We start from the raw sequence: 21,551 nt of genomic DNA, 5'->3' as shown, positions 1-21,551 counted from the left end.
GGAGACTAGTCCCAATCGGGATGCCTATACTGACTGATTGTAAGCATGCAATATGCTTATGTAGTTTAAATAACAGTCTGATGTGTTACCCCTAGCTATTGTCAGGGTATAAATACCTCCCATCTCTGACTTTCCACCTCTACGAATAACGACTTATACCCAGCATGGACTCTCCAATGTATAATATCTCGGAGTCATGGTCGAAACCCACCATGACAAACGCAGGAACCGGCTGGGCTGCGTGGCAGTACGTCGTCACAATCCTGCTCGGCGTCGTTGTCTATGATCAAGGTAATACCCACCAAATATAGTGATCCCGTCTAACATCTCAGTCATGTACATCTGGCGAAAAGGCTCCATTGCCGGACCTGCATTCAAAATCCCTCTGATGGGCCCGTTCATCCAGGCACTGCATCCCAGGTTCGAGTCCTACCTGGAGCAGTGGGCAAGCGGACCACTCAGTTGTGTATCAATCTTTCACAAGTACGTCCCAACCTCTGCATAACTGTTACTGCTGTTACTGACCAGCAGGTTCGTCGTGCTCGCCTCTGACCGCGACCTCGCCCACAAAGTCTTCAAATCCCCAACATACGCCGAACCCTGCATCGTGCCCATGGCCAAAGAGATCCTGGGCCACAAGGCCTGGGTCTTCCTCCAAGGCAAAGCGCACACCGAGTACCGGCGCGGGCTCGCCCCTCTCTTCACCAACAAAGCCATATCCACCTACCTCCCAGCCCAAGAACGCGTTCTGGCGCACTACTTTGACAAGTTTGTCACAGCCAGCGCTGCCAACAGTCTCCGCCCCATGGCCTTCATGACCCTATTCCGCGAGATCAACTGCGCCCTCTCCATCCGCACCTTCTTCGGCGAGTACATCTCCCAAGACGCCGTCAAGAAAATCGCAGACGACTTCTACCTCGCCACTGCCGCGCTCGAGCTCGTCAATGTCCCGCTGTCAATCTACATCCCATACACAAAGCCCTGGTTGGGAAAGCGCACCGCCAACGCCGTCCACGCCGAATTCGCAAAAGCTGCGGCCGCTTGTAAAGCCAACATGGCCACCGGCGCTGAACCAACCTGCATCGTCGACCACTGGGTCTTACACATGATGGAGTCAGCCAGATACCACGAAGCCCTAGCCGCCGGTGACGGCAAAACAGAGATTCCCAAACCACCCAACCTGATCCGCGAATTCACGAACACCGAAATCTCCGAAACCCTATTCACCTTCCTCTTCGCGTCCCAGGACGCAAGTTCCAGCGCAACAACCTGGCTTTTCCAGATCCTCGCCCAACGACCCGACGTCCTCACCAAGCTGCGGGCCGAAAACCTAGCCGCCAGAAACGGAGACCGCTTTAAACCTTTTGACCTCCCCATGCTCGAGAATCTGCCCTACACGGCCGCCGTGATTAAGGAGCTCCTGCGACACAGACCACCTGTTATCTTCGTGCCTTATCTCGCAACGAAACCATTCCCCATTACACAGAGTTATACAGTCCCCAAAGGAGCAATGATTATCCCATCTTGTTATCCAGCCCTGCATGACCCAGCGGCATACCCCAACCCGGACGTATTCGACCCAGACCGCTGGATTACGGGAGATGCAGAGAAGCAGACGAAGAACTGGCTGGTGTTTGGGGCGGGCCCGCATGATTGTCTGGCGAGACGGTATGTGCCGTTGTCGATGGCGGGGATGATTGGCAAGGCGGCGCTGGAGTTGGATTGGGAGCATGTGCCTACCGAGAGGTCTGAGGAGATTAGGGTGTTTGCGACGTTGTTTCCGATGGTATGTTTTCTTCTCTTCTCTTTTCTTTCTCTGATGTTGCGTTATTTGGTGCTGATCTTGTAGGATGGGTGTCAGTTGGTGTTTACGAGGAGGGAGTGAGTAGGGGTTTTGTAGGTGGTTGATCGATTTATATTCTTTAGTAATTGGGTAGATGGATATCTTAGATTAATTACACCTTGCGGTTGTTCTCCCACTCTGCCAGATCTAACAGGCCCTTGTTATCCGTCACCCGGCTTTAACTAGAATACGACACGAACCCCGATAGAGGAATTCAAACAGCTTCAAGCCCGAAATGATTAGATCCACGACTCCATCCAGCGCCTTCCGTAGGTAAAGAAACAATAACGAAGGTAGCGTTGCTCACCCGGAGATGGTTGTTATTTTAGATCGTGAATCCACTCCACTGCCCAGTCTGCTGTTCTGTATCATAGAAGAAGTCTCCTGGGACCAGGAAGCTGAAACTAAGAAGACCTGAGGTCGACTCGGACAACGATACCAGATTATAAGATCCGCAATAATGGGTTGTCTGGTGGTGGAAGTATCGCATCCGTCCCAGTTCCGGGACTTGTTTATTTAATTGAGTACGAAGCCTCCAGCCTGAATACCGGCTTAGACGACGTGCTGATGCTGTGACTGCCAATACAAGAGTTTAACGATTCAGGTTTGATTCTCTCCAACCACGCTCGGATGCATTTCATAGGGTAGAGTACATCGTAATAGATCCAATGCAGCGCTATTCAAATGCCATGTACAAGAAAGTAGAAAGACAATTAGGCTGGCCACGACTGCGCCAGCGGGTATAAAAAACAAAATAAAAAAAAAAATAAAGGAAAGACTAAGCACTACCGACTCGTCTCAGCAGGCAATTCATGCGCCATCCCATTCGGAGACCCAGACAGCTCCGACCGGACATGGGTATCAGGGAGCTCCCCAAAGGCCCCCTTGTACTCGTTGGCCGGCACTGTAGTCCCCGGTACGCTGCCCTCGGCGCCGTCTGGGAGCGCAGTCGCGCCCTGGGCCTGTTTTCGTCGGCGGCGCTTGAGCATCCACACCAGGGCGATTATGAGCGCGATTCCGGCAAGACCACCGACGACACCGCCGACGACGCCGCCGATAATGGCGGTGCGCTTGGAGGAGTCGGAGCCGGAGTCTGTGCTGCCTGTCTCTGTTGCGGTTGGTGACGAGGATGCTGATGCAGATGCGGACGGCGTTGATGATGGGGTGGGTGTGCCTGTTGATATCGTTAGCTGCATCCTTATATCATATCCTTGAATAGATAGAGATAGAGGACTAACCCTTCGCCTCCGCAGTCAGAACATCGTAATTATCCCCCTGCATCCAATGCTCGGCACAAGCAACACCACTCGCCTTCGAATTCCCCACCATCAGCCCGCTATTCACATACCCGATCGTGCCGTGCTCGCAGCAGAAATAGCCGCCGCCCTGCGAATACAGGTCCCACGTCTGGTTGTTCGCGCAGTGCGGGTCGCTCTCGATGGCTTCCTTGCACCCCGAGGTGCTCGGGCAGCAGGTGTTGTCGACGCAGAAGGTGCCCTCGGGACAGCAGTTGAACCACTCGCCGTAGGAGTCGGACCATTGCGGTTCGGAGCTGCACTGGATCTGGTTGTCTGCGCAGGTGCCGTTGTGTCGCAGGTAGAAGCCGACGGGCGGGCTTGTGTCGAAGTCGCTCATTTTGGTGAAAAAATAAATAAAATCAGATGAGAACGAAATAAACGGCGAGAGTGTTTGACTTGGGATTTGCGGTGCTGCAGGTGAAGAAACTGAATCGTGCTGAAGAAAGGGGGGGGGGCGCAATGACCACCGACCTGGGCGGCTGTCAGGCTCAGCCTCGATCGAGTAACCGAGTTGGACTGGATTGCATTTGGCTTGGGAATGCATTTGCTAACGAGAATTGCCCTGAAATGACAGTGGAGACTCGGCGCAGGCGGGCAGGCTGAGTGGCTGGAAAATGGCCCCCAAACGCCGGGGGTTCTTGGGGCTTGTTAGCGCTATCTGACCATCAGATTCAGATTAAGGATTCAGGACCAGGACCAGAAGGATTCAGCATTGACATACAGGATCATCTTAATAATCTTATGCATTTTATTCAGTAATGTTTTATCGCCATCAAATTATCAATCCGATCGCGTTGTTACACGGAAGGATTGCGACCTGGGATGCATGGTGGCTTATTTTTAATCTGACGATCTTTCTATTTAACTTTCGCCTCACACTATTCGGGGAAAGCCTCACGCGCCCGTTCCTGGCACAATATACGAGGGATGGGCTATCTAAGCTTTGATGCCGCAAGATTGCTGGCATTATCGTAGAGCTTGCAGATCCACGACTCCGATATATATATCCACTGAATATATCTTAGTTCATAAAACGGGAGACAGGACGTGATTATTTCCTACCGACTCCGATGAACCGACAGAGCGACAAGCATCTGTGACTAGACAGCTCAGGGAGCCAGTAAACATAGACATAAATCATGATTATAATCCCCCCATTTCCATACCAGGAGACTAAGACAATAAACTCGCTTCTAATATCCAGCAAACCCGTCCACCCACTGCTCCAGAGAAAATACTTCACATCCCTCTTTAGCACACGTACACCTCACCACCTCCACCCCAACCTCGTCCTCCCAATCGTCACTTGCACTTCCACTCCCCCTTGACCCCGACCCCAACCCCGACCCAGATCCAGATTCCAAAAACCTCACCATCCCATCAATCATCCGAAACGACCTCCCATGACAAACCGGCGCCCCCCTCTCCACCCCCCAAATATCACGACACGAGCGCAACAGCTCCAATATCGTCCGCCGCGCATGACCCTGACACCACAATCCATTCCCGGATACAAGCGGGGCCTGTTCCTGCACCAGGTGGAAGCAGATTGTCACTACCGCGAGGAAGAAGTCCTGGATGAAGAGGCGGGCGAGGAACGCGGCTGTTTTTGCTTCTAAATCTGAAACAGAGGGGGAGGGGGAGGAGGATGTGTCCCATAGCTCGCGCTGCGTGGAGAGTAAGGCGATGCTGCATTCCAGCGAGGACCAGTATGAGACTGGGTAGCGGGTTGGGGCGTCTGGTTCTTGATATAGACGGCTGTGCAGGGCGAGGAGGACGCGGCGGAAGAAGACGTTTGTCATGGTCCATTGGAAGCGGGCGTTGACGGCGACTTGTTCGTCTTGCTCATGTTCATGTTCATGTTCATGTTCATATGTGAGGAAGGAGGATTCGTGGTATTTGAGCAGGGCGCGGATTTGGCGGTCGTAGCTGGCGACTTGGCTGTATGCGAGGGTTACCTGGGGTGAGGTGGCGAGTTCGAGGATGCGGAAGATCTGGGGGAGGATGTCGTAGAGGACGAGGGGGAAGACAAGGTCTGTACCAGGGGCAGGAGTTTGCTGGTGTATTGTGAATAAGGGCTCTGCGATGAGATCTCGTGATGGTGGGATTATGGGCATGCCGGCTGCGAGGCTCTGGCGCAGATCTAGCAATATGACCGCCGCCCAGAGACGATTCCGGATGGTGGTTTCGCTGGACTCGAACTGGGGATGCTGGGCTGAATCGGTTGAGTGAAGGCCTAGTAATACTGCAAGCCGGACAATGAGGCCTGTTGCAGGCCAGAGCGCGTCGCATTCGACGCAGGTCATCATGACTTTGGTCTGTTTGAAGATAACAAAAAGGCACAATGCTCGAATGCTCATCAGCTGTGGTCGTATCATGAATGGCGTTCGCTGCAGACACGCCTGGGCTCCTTCGAACAGCCGGTCTGGCGAGATGCCCTTGTTGCTGTTTGTTGATGCAGGTGTGCAGTGTAGCTGGCAGCCCAGGGCAAGGATGGCAAATAGCTGCGCCAGCCATCCGTCGCCAACTGTCCCGGGCTTGCTCCAGAAGACTTCAAGTTCCTCTTTGAAGGTGGGTACATGCAGGATCTGGTGATACGGCTCAACGCTGTCCAGGTACTGTGCGATGAATGACTCGGCAACATCCCTTGGGGGTATGTAGGACAGCAGCGTTCTCCGCGGTGCACTCGACAGCGGACCGATGTTGCCAAAGATGTTATCGACAGACGAGAATGTTACATGCTGGTCGGCCTGTTCCTGGCTTTCAGCCCACCGACGGTGCTTCAACAGACTCTGGATCTGGAGGAATCAGTACAACGCAAGGTATCGGAAGCAATATAGCCGCGATGGACATACATTCTGAACGAGTCCTGACCAGTGGATCCCACTGTGAAAGGTCTGCTTCCAAAGCGGAACAAACTCTTTATCTGGCTCAGTCGTAGGCCTTGGATAGTGACAGTCGCGGCCGCCGTTGGCCTTGATGCAGCGACTGCATGGCTGCTGCCGGTCACATTTGATCTTCAACTGGCGACAGCGCAGACAAGCCTTGGGAACCCGGTTCCGTTTCTATCATAATTAGCATGATGATCCACTTATTGCAGTGGAGTCACTAGTAACTACGGAGGCCTGTACCTGGACCAAGCTTGTAGGTGACTTGCTCTCACTATTTGTCCTTGGAGAGTGAGATGCCAGACGCGATTGAGTGTTGATAGACAGACTGCGACTGCTATTAGACGTTGCACGACCGGAATTCCGACAGAGCGACGCCGGTTTCGGCGCATAGCAGCAGTCCAGGCCCCTGCGCAGACAGCGCATGCAGTGCGGCCGCGACTTGTCACAGCCCACCTTAGCAGCACGACAGGGCCCGCAGGCATAGGCGGAGGCAGTATCAGACATCGCGATCGACCATCGGAGCCGGAGATAAACTGCGACAGAGTGTCGGAGCGCGGCGTGGCGTTCTTAAAAAGAGAGAGAGAGAGAGAGAGAGACAGCGTTGACTCAGCATCGGGGTGGATCTGTCGGAGACCGGCCCTAACCCCGACACTTGTTATATAAATTATAGCTTCCTGTCGCTGCCACAAGGCACTGGTTGTCCGCGGAAACTATGGAAAAATGTCTAGGTCTCGTGTGGAAAAGGCTCGCTCATCGGAGATTGCACCTGCCGACGACTTCCCTGAAGGCGGCTATGGCTGGATATGCGTGCTGTGCATCTTCCTCATCAACGCTCATACCTGGGGGATCAATAGTGTAATACACCAGATATCCCACATTTTACTACGTACAAAGCTGACCTTACAGGCCTACGGAGTCATCCTGGCCTTCTACCTCTCCTCCGACCAATTCCCAGGCACACCAGCCATCGTCTACGCCCTCGTCAGCGGCCTCAGCATCTCCTGCGCCCTCCTGATAGCCCCCCTAATCACCTCCCTCCCCCCATGGATCCCCACCCGCGTCTTCATCGTCCTCGGCGTCATCCTCTCAACCGCCTCCATGGTCTCCGCCTCCTTCGTCACAGCCAGCTGGCAGCTCTTCCTCAGCCAGGGCATCTGCTTCGGCTTCGGCATGTCCTGCCTCTTCATCACCACCGTCGGCATCCCAAACCAATGGTTCAGCAAACGCCGCGGCATCGCAAACGGCATTGTCGCGGCTGGCTCGGGAACCGGAGGCCTCATCTACTCCCTCGCAACAAACCGCATGATCCAGACCCTGGGATTCCGCTGGGCGTTTCGCGTCCTCGGGATCGTCTCCTTCGCTGTGAATCTCGTCTGTGGGATGCTCGTGCGCGAGCGGAAAGTCTCGCGGAAGAAACGCATCCAGATTCGTCTCTCTCTCCTTCGTGAACCGAGATACCTCCTCTTCCTTGCTTGGGGGTCCCTGAGTGTCCTCGGGTATATATCACTCCTGTTTAGTCTGGCTAGCTACGCCAGAGCTATCGGGCTATCCTCCGATACAGGGAGTCTCGCCAGTGCACTACTCAATCTCGGCCAAGCGCTCGGCCGGCCTCTAGTCGGCGCGTTGAGTGACCGATTCGGCCGCATCCGTGTCCCCGCGGTAGCGACTGCACTGTGCGGCTTGTTTTGCATGGTATTCTGGCCGCTCACCACGCAGAAGGGTTCCCTCTTCGCGTTCTCGATTCTAGCGGGTATGGAAGCTGGGACGATCTGGGCTGCTGCGCCGGCGATAGCGGCTGAGCTTGTTGCGTTGCAGGAGGTGGGTGGTGCGTTGGCGATCTTCTGGCTTGTTTGTGTACCGCCCGGGACGGTGGCGGAGGTTATTGCGTTGGAGTTGAGGAATCCGAGTAGCATCCAAGGGCCGTACTTCCCTGTTCAGATGTTTACGGGGGCGGTTTACTTGGTAGCGGGGGGTGCGCTGGCGGTTCTTGTTTTGAGGGGTCAGCGCGGTAGTACAGTGCATACAATCTAGACTACGTCAGTAGTACCATCAAAGTGTATAGAAATGACTGACATTACATTGTAAAAGATATAGAAGCCCTTTTGAATTCTAGTAAGAAGACCACTATATCAGCCCCGTTTGAGATTTCGCGGTCCATCCGGTCCTTCCTCAAGTCCATTCCGTCGAGGGGCATCGGGTCTCCAACGCCAGAATGGGCGCATATATGAAGTGCTCTTATCACCATGTTCAAGGATATCCGCCGCATGCTGTGACCGGATTAGAGTCTGCCGGTATGCAGAAAGGTGGATAATACCTGGCCAAGAATAGGGAGGAACTTTGCGCCGTGGCCGCTTCCTCCTGTACAAACAAAAACGGAGTTGTCTGCATAGTCTGGTACGTAATCGATCTACTTGCTGTTTAGTATATACGGCACAATTCTGATTACGCGTACTGACCACAAAAGAATTATCCAAGGAGTCGGTATACCAGCAAAGCTTGGTGAAATCGAACGGGACACCGTGGAATTCGGGTAGGAAAATCGAGACAAATTGCTTAATGGCGTATATTGCAGACTCGTGAAGCTTAGAGCACTCCTCTGGTGGAAGCGGCACTGACCACTGGCCGTCCTGTGTAAAGGGTGTGTTTGCAGGGGCGGACTGGAAGTTTGTGAACTGAATAACCTTTGATTAGCTTGTTATGGCACGATATGTTGTCTGTGTATACCTTGATTCCACGATAGCCAATTTTTACCAAGCCCTCTGGGGTTCGCGGCAGAACATAAATGCTGCCTGTGTCTTTCCCAGACCTATCTCGGGGGACGCTTTTCCACGTCATGACGGGAAATCGCTCCGGTGAGTATTTGTCCCACAGGCCTTTGTCGGCCGGGTCGATCTTCAAGGCGGCAATGCTTCCTGCAGAGGACTCCAAATGGTAGCTCAAGTCAGGAAGAATCTGTGTTGAGAAGGACCCGGCTAAGGTCATCAGTAAGTGTGAATGACTGCAGGGCTGCAACTAACCCGCAACAACAACCACATCTGCATTGTACGCTTTACTGGCCTTTGTCTTTACCCCTGTGACCTTTATGCTTTCAGAGCCAGAGCCATGTTTCGACTTCACAAGGGCCTCAACCGCGCCTTCAATGCCGAAATGGAATTCCACCCCCTTGTCGACAGCCAACCTTTGATAGTAAGCGCAGGCATTGCTACACCTCACAAAGCCAGCTAATGAATCAAGAACTGCCTCGTAAGTAGCAGGAGGGGAAGTCTCTGGAATCTCAAAGTCGAGCAGCTTGTCTTCCCAACCAATCCTTGCGGCGCGATCGCGGTCCTCAGTGTTACTCTTGACAAACTGTGTGTCCCGGAGACCATCGCGCTCCATATTAGCCAACGTCTCCCTTTCCAGCGCACCAAGACCGTCCGACGGCTGGACTCGCAGCATCCCGCTAGATGAGAAGAGCTTGCGATCATCCCAGCGGCCGTCTTGCTCCGAGAACCCTCTTTTCTCATCCTCGAGCATCCAGGCCTCGCGGCTCTCCATCGCCAGGCGCTGGTAGTGGAGTTTTGTTCCATACGAGGCGCGAAACTAGTTATTTAGCTCAGTGAGATTATTCATATTTCTGTGGCATTAGAGACCTACTATCTTGTTATGATCTACAGAAGCGGCCTGGACGTCGTCGGCAGCGGGGTCGTATCCATTCGCGTCGTACTGCGCGCGGTCAAAGACAGTAACTTTGTGGCCTGCATAGCAAGTAAATACAATAACCAAGAAGGGCCATTCGTCTAGTTAAGGAAATGACTCACCTTTGTCTCGCAGCGCAACAGCCAACGAAAGGCCGAATATGCCGGCTGAGGGTTGTTCAGTAGATAATCAATGGGATGGTGAATGTGAACATCACGTACCGCCGATGATGGCAACAGATTTCTTTTCTTGCATATCGAAGGCTTTCTGGGTCGCTTGTCGCTTTATATGGTGGGAGAAGCAGGATAATAAAGGAGAAGAAAGAGAGAGAGAGCCCCTCACAAAGCAGGTCACGTGCCATCCCCAAGGTCCCGTCAACATTCATTTCAGGTCTATTAAAGAGGAGTATAATGGTGCAAGTAAAGATGAATATGACCAAATTAAGCGTTGAATGGTGTCCTGTCACAGACAGTCATCGATGCAGTGGCCGTCTTGTTCTGTCATTCAACGACCCAGAGACACCCCTGGCTAGTTAAGGTGAATGAGTCCAGATAATGTTTCATAAATGTAATGGACATTCGATTATGCAGCGCATGTTTCATGGTGTGGACAGTTCTACAAAGCCTTCAACCTCACCTGCATAATCTCTGATCAACAGTATATTCTACAACCACTGTTACCCACAATGGAGGTAAGTATCCCACCAAAGATCTCCCGCAACCCCATACTAATTCATGCCCGCAGTCTAAACCCAGCTCCGAAGCTCAGCAGCCTACCAAGGAGGAACCACAGTCTAATCGCGGACCTGGTGATGAGAAGCCTCGGAAGATCAAAATCAGGCGCTCTCGCTGGACCTGTGATCCTAAAGAGCTGGCTATAGTGAACTGGATCGAGGACAGCTGGCTGCAACTAATCACTGGTGATGACGATTTCTTTGATGAAGATGAAGAAATTAGGCCAGGCAAGCGACCTGTTACACGGAACATAGCCTGCATTCCCAACACTACGACGATCTTGTTTGAAACAGGCGGAGCTTTCTACATAGGAGGCCACCTCTCTTTCGCTCTCAAGCGTATCATTTGGCCAACAACAGAGAACGAGATTCTTATTGACCTGAACTCCCGCTGGTGTGAGGAGTTCAAATATGAGTGGCTTGATGGGGATATGTAGCCTACATATCGCCAGAGAATGCCCTCTTTACTGGTAGTTTTTGGGAAGTCATGCAATGAGGCCGGCGTGAACTTGTTACTGTACTTATCGCCTTCCATCCGTTCTCTTTCAATATCGTCTGCTGTGCGTTTGCCTCAAAACGGGCTATATTAATGATAATAATAACTGCGTTGCAACTTTTCCCTCTTCTTCATAATGTTGTTCTCTTCTACACAACTTAGCGCTTCAAAATGGACATTTCAAGTTCGGCGACAGCCAAAAGTCTTTCCCTGAAACTAGGTGGACGGTCTCTCAAAGTGGATGAGGCATGGAAGTTTGAAGCTACTGAGGTATACTATCTGTGTATAATATTCCTGATCCACACCCCTAGGGTCCTGATTCTAACCTGAAGCCATCTTCGCTCATTACTGGACAATCAGGAAGCCCAATGTACTATGGATGACGTATCTGTGAAAGCCTAAGCATGGTTAGATAGGTCTAGAATAATCACATCCTCAGTCTCCGTCAACTTCTCTTCTTTCCAACATATCCTCGGCATATCCAACCATCTCTCGCGCAGAGTCCGCTTTCCTCTCCCCCATCCTAAAGCCGAAACGGCAAACACGTTCGTGACCAGCACAATCTCCTCGCTCGCCGAGACATCAAACGCTTCGCCCCTCGTAACAGGGATCAACGTGCGCTGCACCATGATATTAGTATTCGAATCAGGCTTCATCGCCTCATGGTCGATTAAAACATCGCCGTCACGACAAGCCGTTCCCACTATACCGCTAGCCCCAGCATGCGAGAGCACGAGAGTTTTGGCATCAGATGCATATATCCCCTCACCAGTGCCAATATTGAGATCTCGCAAAAGAACATCCTCATTTGAGAATACCGGCAGGACTCTATTCTTGCTATCGTCGCGCGGAAGCCTGGAAATGGCAAAACCGCCTTCAACAAAGTGAAGAGATCCCAAACTCGACTGCCCTGGATTTAGTCTAATTCGGTGAACCCTGGTATGCCAATCCGGCCAGCGCGCCGTCGGGGGAATCAGCGTCGTCGTTACAACAACGCCCCCATCTGTCCAAGGGCGCCACTCAACATGAGCGACTGGAACAGTTTCACCGGCTACAGAAGCAGTTCCAAACTTGGGCAACGAGCACTTCCACTTTACCGTCCACGTTGCCGCTCCGTCTCGACTCAGCGCGAGTGTACTGTCCGGTGCGATCTGCTGGATCAGGGAACCGGTTGGGACGCTGAAGCCGAAGGACGACGAGTATGCGAATTTGCAGTATTTTGCCTGGCTGGCTTTCATAGGCCACGCAACGAATTGACCCGCTGAGAGCAGGAAGTGGTGAGACCCTTCTGGATGGTTGCTGATGATCTGGGTGGGTTGGGCGATTAGGGCTGCGGAAGTGGTGGCTGGGTATGCACACTCTGGCGTGGTCCAGAACGCGTGCTGCTCTCCCAAGAGAAGGGGAATCATGGATTTCAGCGCCCAGTAGACTGACTGCGGCGAGTTGTAGTCTTCGGACATGTACATGTTTCTGATCGCCGTTAGCTATCTGGATGCTGCAGTGGTCTGGCACGTACGGATACAGATACCCAATGTTCATCGTCCCATCGGGATAGAAGATATCTTGTGAGTGCTCTGTCCACCACCGAAGATGACGCAGTAGGAAACCCTTGACTGCTCCGTTTGAATCCAGCGGCGCAGGCATATCAGGCACGTCAGCAACAGCTAGCGCAGCAAAATACGCACCACACGCAAAGCGATACGTGAGCGATCGACCGAACGGAATAGCAGCGCCTGGACATATCAGTACCAGTCAGACAAAGTAAACCAATTCAACCAACCTGTCTCATCGAAATACCTCCAGAACTGCCCCCCAAACTCGCGCGCCTGCTGCCAATACCTCCTCGCCCTCTCCGGATCCAAACCCACCGCAAACTTCGCGTACAGCAGTTGACTAAACTGAATCGCAAAACTCCCCGAATAATAATCAACCTGTCTCCCACATCCAATCCAATCCCGCCGCCTCGTCCTCACACACCTCTCTTCCTCCTCGATTTCCTGCTCACCCGTCAACCACGGCCCATCCCCGGACCATCCCTGCCCCAGATAAAACGAATCCAGAACCGCAAAATCCCCCTCCATCTCCGCCTGCACCTGGGAATGGGAGATCCCACATACAAGAACTAATGCCAGATTCGAGAATACACGAAACCACCGCCAGTTGTTCAGCGGCATATCCTTCCCATTCATCCCGCGCAGCCAGGCGGTGATATTCTCGCGTACGCGCGCGCTCTGGCTGTGGAAGAAATCGTCTGGTGCGAAGAGGAGCGCGCAGGCGATGACTTCGGCTTCGACCATGCGTTGGTCGCCGTTGGCTATTGCGCCCCAGTATTCAGCGTGTGAGGGGTCTGTTCCGGTTGCTATGCCTTGGATCCAGGGCTGGCATAAGGTGTGGAGGGCTTCTTTATCCGAAGTGCCAAGACGGTTCTCGCTCGCATTTCCTGGGGTAGGAGGTGCTCGTGCAGCCTGGAGTAAGGTAGATACAACCCATAGTGGACGGGCGAACCCTTCTAATTGGGCTGCGCGCTCGTCGAAGTGGGTTCCTGTTGAGATGGGGAGGCGGATGAGTGCGCGGTCTGGTGAGAAGTGGGCGTGGAGGGGCTTGATTATTGCTGCTGCTGCGCGGATCAGGTCTGTGCGGCTGGCGAGCGGGTTGTCTGAGAATCCGGGGAGGGGTGGCATGTTTTGCGCTTTTCATCTACTCATCGATGTTTCCCTGGGTGCTGTGGGGTTTTGTAGAGCGGAGGGTCGGGGATGTCGGGAGGAAGTCTTGACAGGCGGTTAAACTGATATGGTACTTAGGCTGATTCCATGCGGGGAACGTAGAGGTAAGTTAACTGCAGGGTTTGGTCTAGTCTAGTATCCCTGTTACGTTTTTATACTTGGCCCCTCTATCTATGGTATACTGTCATCGTGCGGCCGGAAGAACTCGACCATGTACGGAGTGCCTTACTGGCCTGAAAAATGTCTTGTTTGTCCTATCCCTGCAGATTCTAACATGGCCAGTTACGAAAGAGCATATGATAACACCTTTCTTATCCTGATTCTTAGATTATTAGATAATTTCTCCTGACTTGTTATATTCAAATATGACTGTCCAGATATAATTAGGTTAATGTACATAACCCTAACTGACTCAGCAGATTAAGGTGCGGCTCTCCCAGGAACACCCACGGTCAACACAAGGCCACGTCATCTTCATCTTCTCCATTCCCTTCAATTCTCCCCATTCAATACCGACAACCTTTGGCCAAATGTCAGGCCTCGACACCCTCCTCTGTCGACCAGAGCAGGAGGGCTTCTGGAGTCGCCTTCTCCGAGAACCAGCGAAGGTCCTCGCCGGATACTTTTACAACCATCGCGCGACAAGTGACATTCTTTCAACACCTGACTTACCTGTACATGTGGTGTGCATCTCCGATACCCATAACACACAGCCGGACCTCCCTGACGGAGACATCCTCATCCACGCGGGCGACCTCACACAATCCGGATCCCAACGCGAACTACAAGACCAGATCGCGTGGCTAGATTCCCAGCCTCATCGATACAAAATCGTCATTGCCGGAAATCATGAGCTGTGTCTTGACTCGCAGCTGGATGGTGGAAACACCAACACAGCCGCCATCGATTGGAGCTCCCTCATCTACCTCGAAAACACATCAACCATCGTAAAATTTGGCAATGGAAGAGAGATCAAGGTTTTTGGTTCACCTTACACACCAAAGCATGGGAACTGGGCTTTCCAGTATCCGCGAACCAACGCCGCCATATGGGAGGAGATCAGTATCCCTGAAGACACAGATATCTTGATAACGCACGGCCCACCAAAGGCGCATTTAGATCTCGGTCATCTGGGCTGCCTGTTCCTGCGCCGGGCATTATGGGAGATGAAGCATAGACCCTTACTACATGTATTCGGGCATATTCATGGGGGATACGGGACAGAGGTGGCTCTGTGGGATTCATTTCAGCGGGCTTATGAGGCTGTTATGGACGGAGACTCAAAATGGGTCAGTTTGGGCTTTCTTGTCTATTTCTGGATACTGGGACTGTTAACTGGATGGGGGACTAAAGATAACCAAGCGACAGTCATGGTTAATGCGGCAGCGGTGGGTGGGGTGCGCGATGAGAAGTTGAGAGATGCCATCTGCGTTGATATTTGATGGGTTTATAATGTTATGCTGTGGACAGGCAAATACTGTAATTATTAATTAAACTTAACATCCAACACTGAGAAACGGTGACTCTCCCTCTCGATCAACAAGTGATGGATACTATATATATCGAGGTCTTGGCATTTGTGTTTTGTAAACGATTGCGCTATTCGGGCCACCGGATAATAATCCAGTTTGTAGGAAGAATAGAAGGGCTAACCATAAGAAAGGGCTACTAGAATCCGAACCTCATTCCTCCTGTCTTGTTCTATACAGGCCGATTTGTATACTTCACTATCGAAATAAAATCACATGACTGATAGCGATGACATAATCAGACATTTATCTCTGATGTTGTTTCCTTCAACTTCCACTTCACAATTGATAATTCGTCCATTCGTCCATATTCTACATCTTCAACACAATGAGATCCCCAATCCACCATCCAGACGAAACCTCCAGCCTCCTAGGCCACACCTCCCACCCAACCCCAATATCCCATCTCCATCCCCACAAACTCAAATCCCACCTAACAACGCCCATAACCCCCCAACACAGCGAATTGATCCTCCTATTCTGCTACACCCTCACCGGCCTCCTCGACAGCTCCGCCGTGTTTATCTGGGGCTCGTTCGCGAGCATGCAGACTGGAAACACCGTGTACCTGGGCCTTGGCGCCATGGGCGCTGACCCGAGTAGCACCACCCGCTGGTATAAAGCCGCGACGTCGATTGGGAGTTTCTGTGTCGGGGCGGCGTGTTTTTCGGCTGGGCATCGGTGGGCAGCGGGGGAGGTGCCGAGACGGCGCTGGGTGCTTTGTGCTTCATTTGTGGTGCAGATGGCGTGTGTTGCTGCGGCGGCGATTATGGTTACGCTTTATGGGTCTACGGGTCATTCTGCGGCTAAGGAAAAGGCGGACGACGGACTTGGGTGGAGGGTATTTGTACCCCTGGCGCTTGTGGCGTTCCAGAGTAGTGGGCAGGCTGTGAGCAGCCGCGTGCTGGAGCGGAATGCGCTGACGAGTGTGGTTTTGACGAGTGTTTACTGTGATTTGTTCTCGGTGCCTGTGGTTGCTGGGACGGGGAAGCGGCGAGCGGATGAGTGGAGGAGGGCTGGGGCGATTCTGAGTTTGATGCTGGGGGTCGCAATGGGTGGGATGTGGGCGAAGAGTTCTGTTGGTGTTATGGGGGCGCTTTGGATGGTGGTTGCTGGGAAGGGGGTGATTGTTTTGGCCTGGTTGGGTTGGAGGGGTGTGCATGTTGATAGGGTATAGATTACATTCAGTCTCGCCATGTCAATTGCATGCTGATCTACTTTCCATCTCACGCTGCCTAGATCTATTGCCGAGTTCGCATATGGCCCACCGTGGATGAGAGTTGCGGACGTCATATCAAGTTGAATCCCGAAACACTACTTATAATACATCATGCAGTCACAGGCATCCCCAAAGTCGGTCTAGGAATGGGGCGAGTCTGGTGAATGGTCACCATCCTTTGACACAGCGCACTATCAGTCTTGTCAGCTACCATCTACTATTAGGGTAGATCTCCTGTCGGACTTACATTTGTCGAGGGGAATCTCTGGGCCTGACCATCGCTAGACGACGAGGTATCCTCTCTCTTACAGCGTCTTCCTGATCTATCCTGGTTTGAAGGTCAGTGGCCTGAGTGTTCAACGCAGCGCATCGCGCTCGCAAAGTATTGATATCTCGTGCAACGGAACTGTTCGTGCGTCGAAGGCTGGCGTTGGCAGTTTCAAGCCTTCCATTTCTATCCCTGAGCTGTTGAACCTCATTGTTCAGCACCTCGTGAGCTCGCTGGAGGCTTGTCGCTGTCTCCTGGAGCTGTATTGATCTCCTCTGCTCGTTTCGTAAAGCTGTACGTACTGTCCCGATTTCAGCAGCAGTCGCCGTCTGCTGTTCTCGCAGGCCATGGACTTCACGTTCAAGCAGAGCATGTTCGTTTCGCAGCTCTGCAGCCCCGTTTTCAAGGCTTCGGTTCGTCTCCCTAAGCTGATCAGCGTCAGAGCGCAAGTTATCCATGGCTACAAGCTCTGTCCTCGCTCTATCCAAGTCCACTCGCAGCTCCGAGGTTCGATTCCTCTCGCTGGCGAGCTCGTTTCTGACTTGGCTTAGCTCGTCGGTCTGTTCGTCGAGTTGCTCTTCGACGGCCTCTCTGCGATCTTGCTCCTCACCAAACCGGACCTGGAGATCGGTGAGCTCTGCATAATGTCTGTCCCTGCTTTGTGTGCGCTCAGCCAGATTACGCTCCATAGCAACAAGTCGGTCTCGTGCTTCATAGAGCTGTTGCTGAAGCTCATTCTTTTCATTCTCTATTCTTGCGAGGTGCTCGAAGATGGATCGACGCGCTGTCTCATGCACCAAGCGCTCATCCTCCGCCTGCGCCAGCTCTTTGAGCTTATCTTGCAGTTCTCCTGCGATAGACTTTTTCTCCTCCACAGCAATCCTATATTGCTCCTCAGCGGCCTTCAGCCGTTCATCAAGCCGGGCAGTCTCAGCTCTTGCATCCCTCAAACTCCCTTTGTGTCTTTCCGCGCGGGCTCGCTCTGCTGCAGCTTCTCCCCGAGCCTCGTCCCTTTCTGCCTCTAAGGCCTGTTGATATGCCGCTGCGCGATCCTGGGCTTCGACTAGCTTCTGTCTTTCCCTGGCAATGATATGTTCTATATTTCTCCGTGAGAGATATTCGGCTTCGAGAAAGTCACGCCAGTGGTCCGTCCCGTTCTCTATCATGGCGACGATCTGTTGCGGAGGAACATTGCCGTCTGCGGCACCGAAGGGATCGGAGAATGCCGGAGGATATATGGAGGAGGGGGGGAATTCAGGACTCTGCTCTGGTGTTGTTTGTTGAGACGAGGGGTTTGCCGACATGGAACTATCGGGGGGAGAATCTGACGACGAGGTATTGCTCATGTTTTCCCTATGCTGGACTGTCTGTGGAATTAGCAGATTCTGCTATCATTGTAGTTGACATTATCGAGTTCAGATTAATAGAATATCTCCTCTTTATATTCCTCGGGCGAGGCTGCCTGTCCATGATCGAGTCAGCTTCCAGCTGTAGATAATCCATACTCGAACAGGCATGGACTGTCCAATTCCAGAGGTAGAATTATTAGAAACATAAAACTTGGAGGTGTCCAAAGCTGCATGAATGGACAACCAAAACATTACTTTTTCTGAACCGACGAGGCAATCCAGTACTTATGGGACGTACGAGGCTTTAAGAGACAAGGATCCCGAGCCAGTAAGCTTCATAGACTATCCACTTTCTACGGGACGCACCGACCCTCGATCGACCACAAGATCTCTTTTCCCTATATCCGAACTTGGTAAGCAGGCGGGGCATCCTTAGGTTCTCCATCCGGGGCAGCCTTTACCTGCATGCCACGACAGAGCTCACTATTAAGAGCAGCCAATGAAAAGATTGCCCAGCCGGCCAGCCAGGATTTCTTGATATAATCCCTGCTATAATGGCCTCATGCCCCAGGCCTTGTTATAGCCGCCACAAACCCCGCCGCAATGCACGACAGGGTACGGGTTGCGCAATCGCGAATCCACTGGAGCTGTGACACCTGGTCTTGCCTCAGGGCTTCCAACCAGGAAGGCGGGTGGATGGCCAAATATCTTCGAAGTAATACGGAATCAAATGGTTATCGAGGAGTGTTTAATGCAATGCAAAGGTATCACACGCCCGTGCACGAACTACACCCACACCCACGAGGCTGAGGACATCGCTGGCGTTAGCACCTCGCACAATGGGTCTATCCGATGTAAGCGCTAATAGAAATTCCTGTGGCCGTGATATATTGGTGTCTAGGGAAGAAAGCAGCGGGAAGACGACTTGATAAACTTTATAACAAAAGATGTTGAAATTGACCAGTCGGCAGAACTTTGATCGCCTAGCTCATATCAACAACGCAGCGAATGCAATCGCCCTGCTTCATCACGTCGAACGCCTCGTTCAGACGGTCCATTGACACACGGTGAGTGATGAACTCGTCCACCTTGAGCTCCCCCCGTAGATAATCATCCACCAGGCCTGGCAATTGAGTGCGGCCCTTGACGCCACCGAATGCACATCCCCTCCACACGCGGCCAGTAACAAGTTGGAATGCTACACAGTTAGCCAACCGTCTTAACAAGGATAACAATAGGTAACTCACGCCGTGTTGTAATCTCCTGTCCAGCAGCAGCAACACCAATGACAATACTCTCGCCCCATCCCTTATGACACGCCTCAAGCGCCGCCCTCATCACACTCACATTCCCTGTACAATCAAACGTATAATCACAGCCCCCATCCGTCATATCCACCAGATACTCCTGCAGCAGCACATTCCTCGGGATCTTCAACGGATTGACAAAATCCGTCGCCCCAAACTTCCTCGCCCACCCCTCCTTACCATCATTCAAGTCCACCGCAATAATCCTCCCGGCCCTATTCCTCTTCGCCCCCATAATAATCGACAACCCAACACACCCCGCGCCAAAGACTGCAATCGTAGCCCCCTCTTCCACCTTCGCACTCACCACCGCCGCCCCATACCCAGTCGTAATCCCACACCCCAGCAAACACGCCTTGTCCGTCCCAATCCGCTCCGTCACAGCCACACACGACACGTCCGCAAGAACGGTGTACTGCGAGAACGTGGACGTGCCCATGAAGTGCAGGATATCTTTCCCGCGCGCGCGGAACCGCGACGTCCCATCCGGCATGACGCCTTTACCTTGCGTCTCACGGACTTTTCCACAGAGATTGGTTTTGCCCGAGCGGCAGAATTTGCATTCGCGGCATTCGGCGGTGCTGGACATATCGTTAGTTGGTGGTCGATGGATGGTGGTTTTTATAGTAGACACCACGTACTATAATGCAATCACATAATCGCCGGGTTTGACAGAAGTCACGCCATCGCCAATCGACTCGACGATACCGGCTCCTTCATGTCCGAGGATCGAAGGGAATGCGCCTTCGGGGTCTTTTCCGGAGAGGGTATACTGGTCTATTCGTTGGTTAGGCATTTACTCCGGTTCTCCGGCTCCCCAAGGAGAGGTGCAAAGACGTACCAGTATGACAGACTCCAGTATGCAGGACCTTAATGCGCACTTCGTGTGCCCTCGGCGGCAGGACTTGCACGTCCTCGATGGATAGCGGCTCGTTTGGGGCCCAGGCGATTGCGGCCTTATTTGCGTTAGTCTTCTTTTCCGCCCTCTTCCACTCTGCGTTTACAGAGAGAGAACTGGCTTATTTGTAGCTGGCTGCGGCTTACTTTGCAAGTAATGGTCTGATGGGGTAGTTAGTAGTGAGATCAAGTCCGTCCCGGATTGAATACATACCTTCCCAACGGTGTCGGCCATGGTCGATGAATGACAGTAGACAGACGAGGGCCCTGAGAGGAAAATGCAAAGATGCGGGATGCAATGTGCAAATATTAACCGGAGAAAATAATAAGAAAGGCGTGCGGAGAAAGCGGGGTGCGGAGTAAAAGAAGGCCGGGAAGGGCTCCGATTGAGTTGGAGACAGCGGGGTCGGGGACACGGCCGGTAAAGTATATAATGGAACTTAAAGTGTATGATTCAAGTGTTTATCTGTTATCATCAAATACATACTAGAACTGGTATTGTCTGATATTGCTATATCATTGCTGAGAGTCCAAGCATATCTGTTCGCATTATTTGTCCTAATCGGGAAGACTGATGCTGTGTAGTCACCTGACCGGAGACGCGGTTCGCTTCCGGAATTGAGCCGGTGAATATCTGTAGGAATTCAGTGACTAGTAATTGTCTATAAGAAGATCTGTTTAACAGGCCAGGAAGATGGATATACTTATAAGCGTACGTGGTCAGGGTTCCTGGACGAACCACCGGGTAGGCTCCCCGAGACCGTGTATACTTCCGCCGGAAAACACGACATCTGGCGGAGAACACCCACATATGCGGGGTGCGAATTCATACATAAGTACTTTATATATTTGAAAGGTTAAAGCCCGTTGATTTCATCGGAAATCGCATTCACATCAACTGGAACCGCCTTCCGTTCGTGACATGCCAGCTAACAGGTAGACTATAAGCAACTCCGCCTGAGATATCAAAATGGCAGTCGATCCCGGATGTTCACAATGCAGCCACTCATTGGCCAATATAGCAGGGTTTCCAGCCGTCAGGGCCAATAACAAGTCAGAAATGGCCAAGCCAGACCCACGGCAGTAAAGCCATTCCTACTACGACGCAAGCCATACGCGTCTCTTTCTTACTTCCAGAACCTCCATTCTGTCCTTCCACTTCTATCTTTGGAATTGCTTCTGATGCTTGTTCTGTTCGAGACCGCGTCCGGATGCCTCTGTCTCAGAAGCGCCGCAGAAGCCATGCCCTCGGAGTATGTATTTCGTGCCGAACGAGACATGTGAAGTGTGACATGCAATATCCGAGTTGTTCGGCATGTA

At 52.4% G+C, this 21,551-nt stretch overlaps 11 protein-coding genes across 11 annotated transcripts; 5 read left to right on the top strand and 6 right to left on the bottom strand.

Moving 5' to 3' along the window:
• Nucleotides 1–164: 164 nt before the first annotated feature.
• On the top strand, nt 165–1,885 carry APUU_60358A (uncharacterized protein; the record flags this gene model as incomplete). Its single annotated transcript, XM_041693589.1, has 4 exons — nt 165–291; nt 333–483; nt 532–1,786; nt 1,850–1,885. The coding sequence occupies 4 exons, from the start codon at nt 165–167 to the stop codon at nt 1,883–1,885; spliced, it is 1,569 nt and encodes a 522-aa protein (XP_041559504.1).
• A 743-nt stretch (nt 1,886–2,628) lies between these two features.
• APUU_60357S (uncharacterized protein) lies at nt 2,629–3,478 on the bottom strand (the record flags this gene model as incomplete). The annotated part of the gene is made up of 2 exons (XM_041693588.1): nt 2,629–3,017; nt 3,082–3,478. 2 exons carry the CDS (start codon nt 3,476–3,478, stop codon nt 2,629–2,631), a joined length of 786 nt encoding a protein of 261 aa, XP_041559503.1.
• Nucleotides 3,479–4,334: 856 nt separating this feature from the next.
• APUU_60356S (uncharacterized protein) lies at nt 4,335–6,536 on the bottom strand (the record flags this gene model as incomplete). The annotated part of the gene is made up of 3 exons (XM_041693587.1): nt 4,335–5,939; nt 5,997–6,206; nt 6,273–6,536. The coding sequence occupies 3 exons, from the start codon at nt 6,534–6,536 to the stop codon at nt 4,335–4,337; spliced, it is 2,079 nt and encodes a 692-aa protein (XP_041559502.1).
• A 216-nt stretch (nt 6,537–6,752) lies between these two features.
• APUU_60355A (uncharacterized protein) lies at nt 6,753–8,063 on the top strand (the record flags this gene model as incomplete). Its single annotated transcript, XM_041693586.1, has 2 exons — nt 6,753–6,887; nt 6,939–8,063. 2 exons carry the CDS (start codon nt 6,753–6,755, stop codon nt 8,061–8,063), a joined length of 1,260 nt encoding a protein of 419 aa, XP_041559501.1.
• Nucleotides 8,064–8,161: 98 nt separating this feature from the next.
• Nucleotides 8,162–9,965, bottom strand: APUU_60354S (NAD(P)/FAD-dependent oxidoreductase; the record flags this gene model as incomplete). Its single annotated transcript, XM_041693585.1, has 8 exons — nt 8,162–8,299; nt 8,347–8,439; nt 8,489–8,704; nt 8,757–9,004; nt 9,050–9,614; nt 9,669–9,769; nt 9,833–9,877; nt 9,932–9,965. 8 exons carry the CDS (start codon nt 9,963–9,965, stop codon nt 8,162–8,164), a joined length of 1,440 nt encoding a protein of 479 aa, XP_041559500.1.
• Nucleotides 9,966–10,395: 430 nt separating this feature from the next.
• On the top strand, nt 10,396–10,880 carry APUU_60353A (uncharacterized protein; the record flags this gene model as incomplete). Its single annotated transcript, XM_041693584.1, has 2 exons — nt 10,396–10,401; nt 10,455–10,880. 2 exons carry the CDS (start codon nt 10,396–10,398, stop codon nt 10,878–10,880), a joined length of 432 nt encoding a protein of 143 aa, XP_041559499.1.
• Nucleotides 10,881–11,337: 457 nt separating this feature from the next.
• APUU_60352S (glycoside hydrolase family 154 protein) lies at nt 11,338–13,620 on the bottom strand (the record flags this gene model as incomplete). The annotated part of the gene is made up of 3 exons (XM_041693583.1): nt 11,338–12,409; nt 12,456–12,672; nt 12,720–13,620. 3 exons carry the CDS (start codon nt 13,618–13,620, stop codon nt 11,338–11,340), a joined length of 2,190 nt encoding a protein of 729 aa, XP_041559498.1.
• Nucleotides 13,621–14,192: 572 nt separating this feature from the next.
• Nucleotides 14,193–15,104, top strand: APUU_60351A (uncharacterized protein; the record flags this gene model as incomplete). The annotated part of the gene is made up of 1 exon (XM_041693582.1): nt 14,193–15,104. The coding sequence occupies one exon, from the start codon at nt 14,193–14,195 to the stop codon at nt 15,102–15,104; it is 912 nt and encodes a 303-aa protein (XP_041559497.1).
• Nucleotides 15,105–15,519: 415 nt separating this feature from the next.
• On the top strand, nt 15,520–16,368 carry APUU_60350A (YoaK family protein; the record flags this gene model as incomplete). The annotated part of the gene is made up of 1 exon (XM_041693581.1): nt 15,520–16,368. The coding sequence occupies one exon, from the start codon at nt 15,520–15,522 to the stop codon at nt 16,366–16,368; it is 849 nt and encodes a 282-aa protein (XP_041559496.1).
• Nucleotides 16,369–16,653: 285 nt separating this feature from the next.
• On the bottom strand, nt 16,654–18,024 carry APUU_60349S (uncharacterized protein; the record flags this gene model as incomplete). The annotated part of the gene is made up of 1 exon (XM_041693579.1): nt 16,654–18,024. One exon carries the CDS (start codon nt 18,022–18,024, stop codon nt 16,654–16,656), a length of 1,371 nt encoding a protein of 456 aa, XP_041559495.1.
• A 986-nt stretch (nt 18,025–19,010) lies between these two features.
• On the bottom strand, nt 19,011–20,466 carry FLD1 (S-(hydroxymethyl)glutathione dehydrogenase/class III alcohol dehydrogenase; the record flags this gene model as incomplete). Its single annotated transcript, XM_041693578.1, has 6 exons — nt 19,011–19,225; nt 19,275–19,915; nt 19,976–20,111; nt 20,176–20,290; nt 20,379–20,393; nt 20,446–20,466. The coding sequence occupies 6 exons, from the start codon at nt 20,464–20,466 to the stop codon at nt 19,011–19,013; spliced, it is 1,143 nt and encodes a 380-aa protein (XP_041559494.1).
• Nucleotides 20,467–21,551: the final 1,085 nt, after the last annotated feature.

The sequence above is a fragment of the Aspergillus puulaauensis genome, chromosome 6, assembly GCF_016861865.1.
Source record: "Aspergillus puulaauensis MK2 DNA, chromosome 6, nearly complete sequence".
Lineage (NCBI taxonomy): Eukaryota > Fungi > Ascomycota > Eurotiomycetes > Eurotiales > Aspergillaceae > Aspergillus > Aspergillus puulaauensis.
Note: the sequence above shows the minus strand (reverse complement) of the source record. Positions and strands in the feature narration are given on the sequence as shown.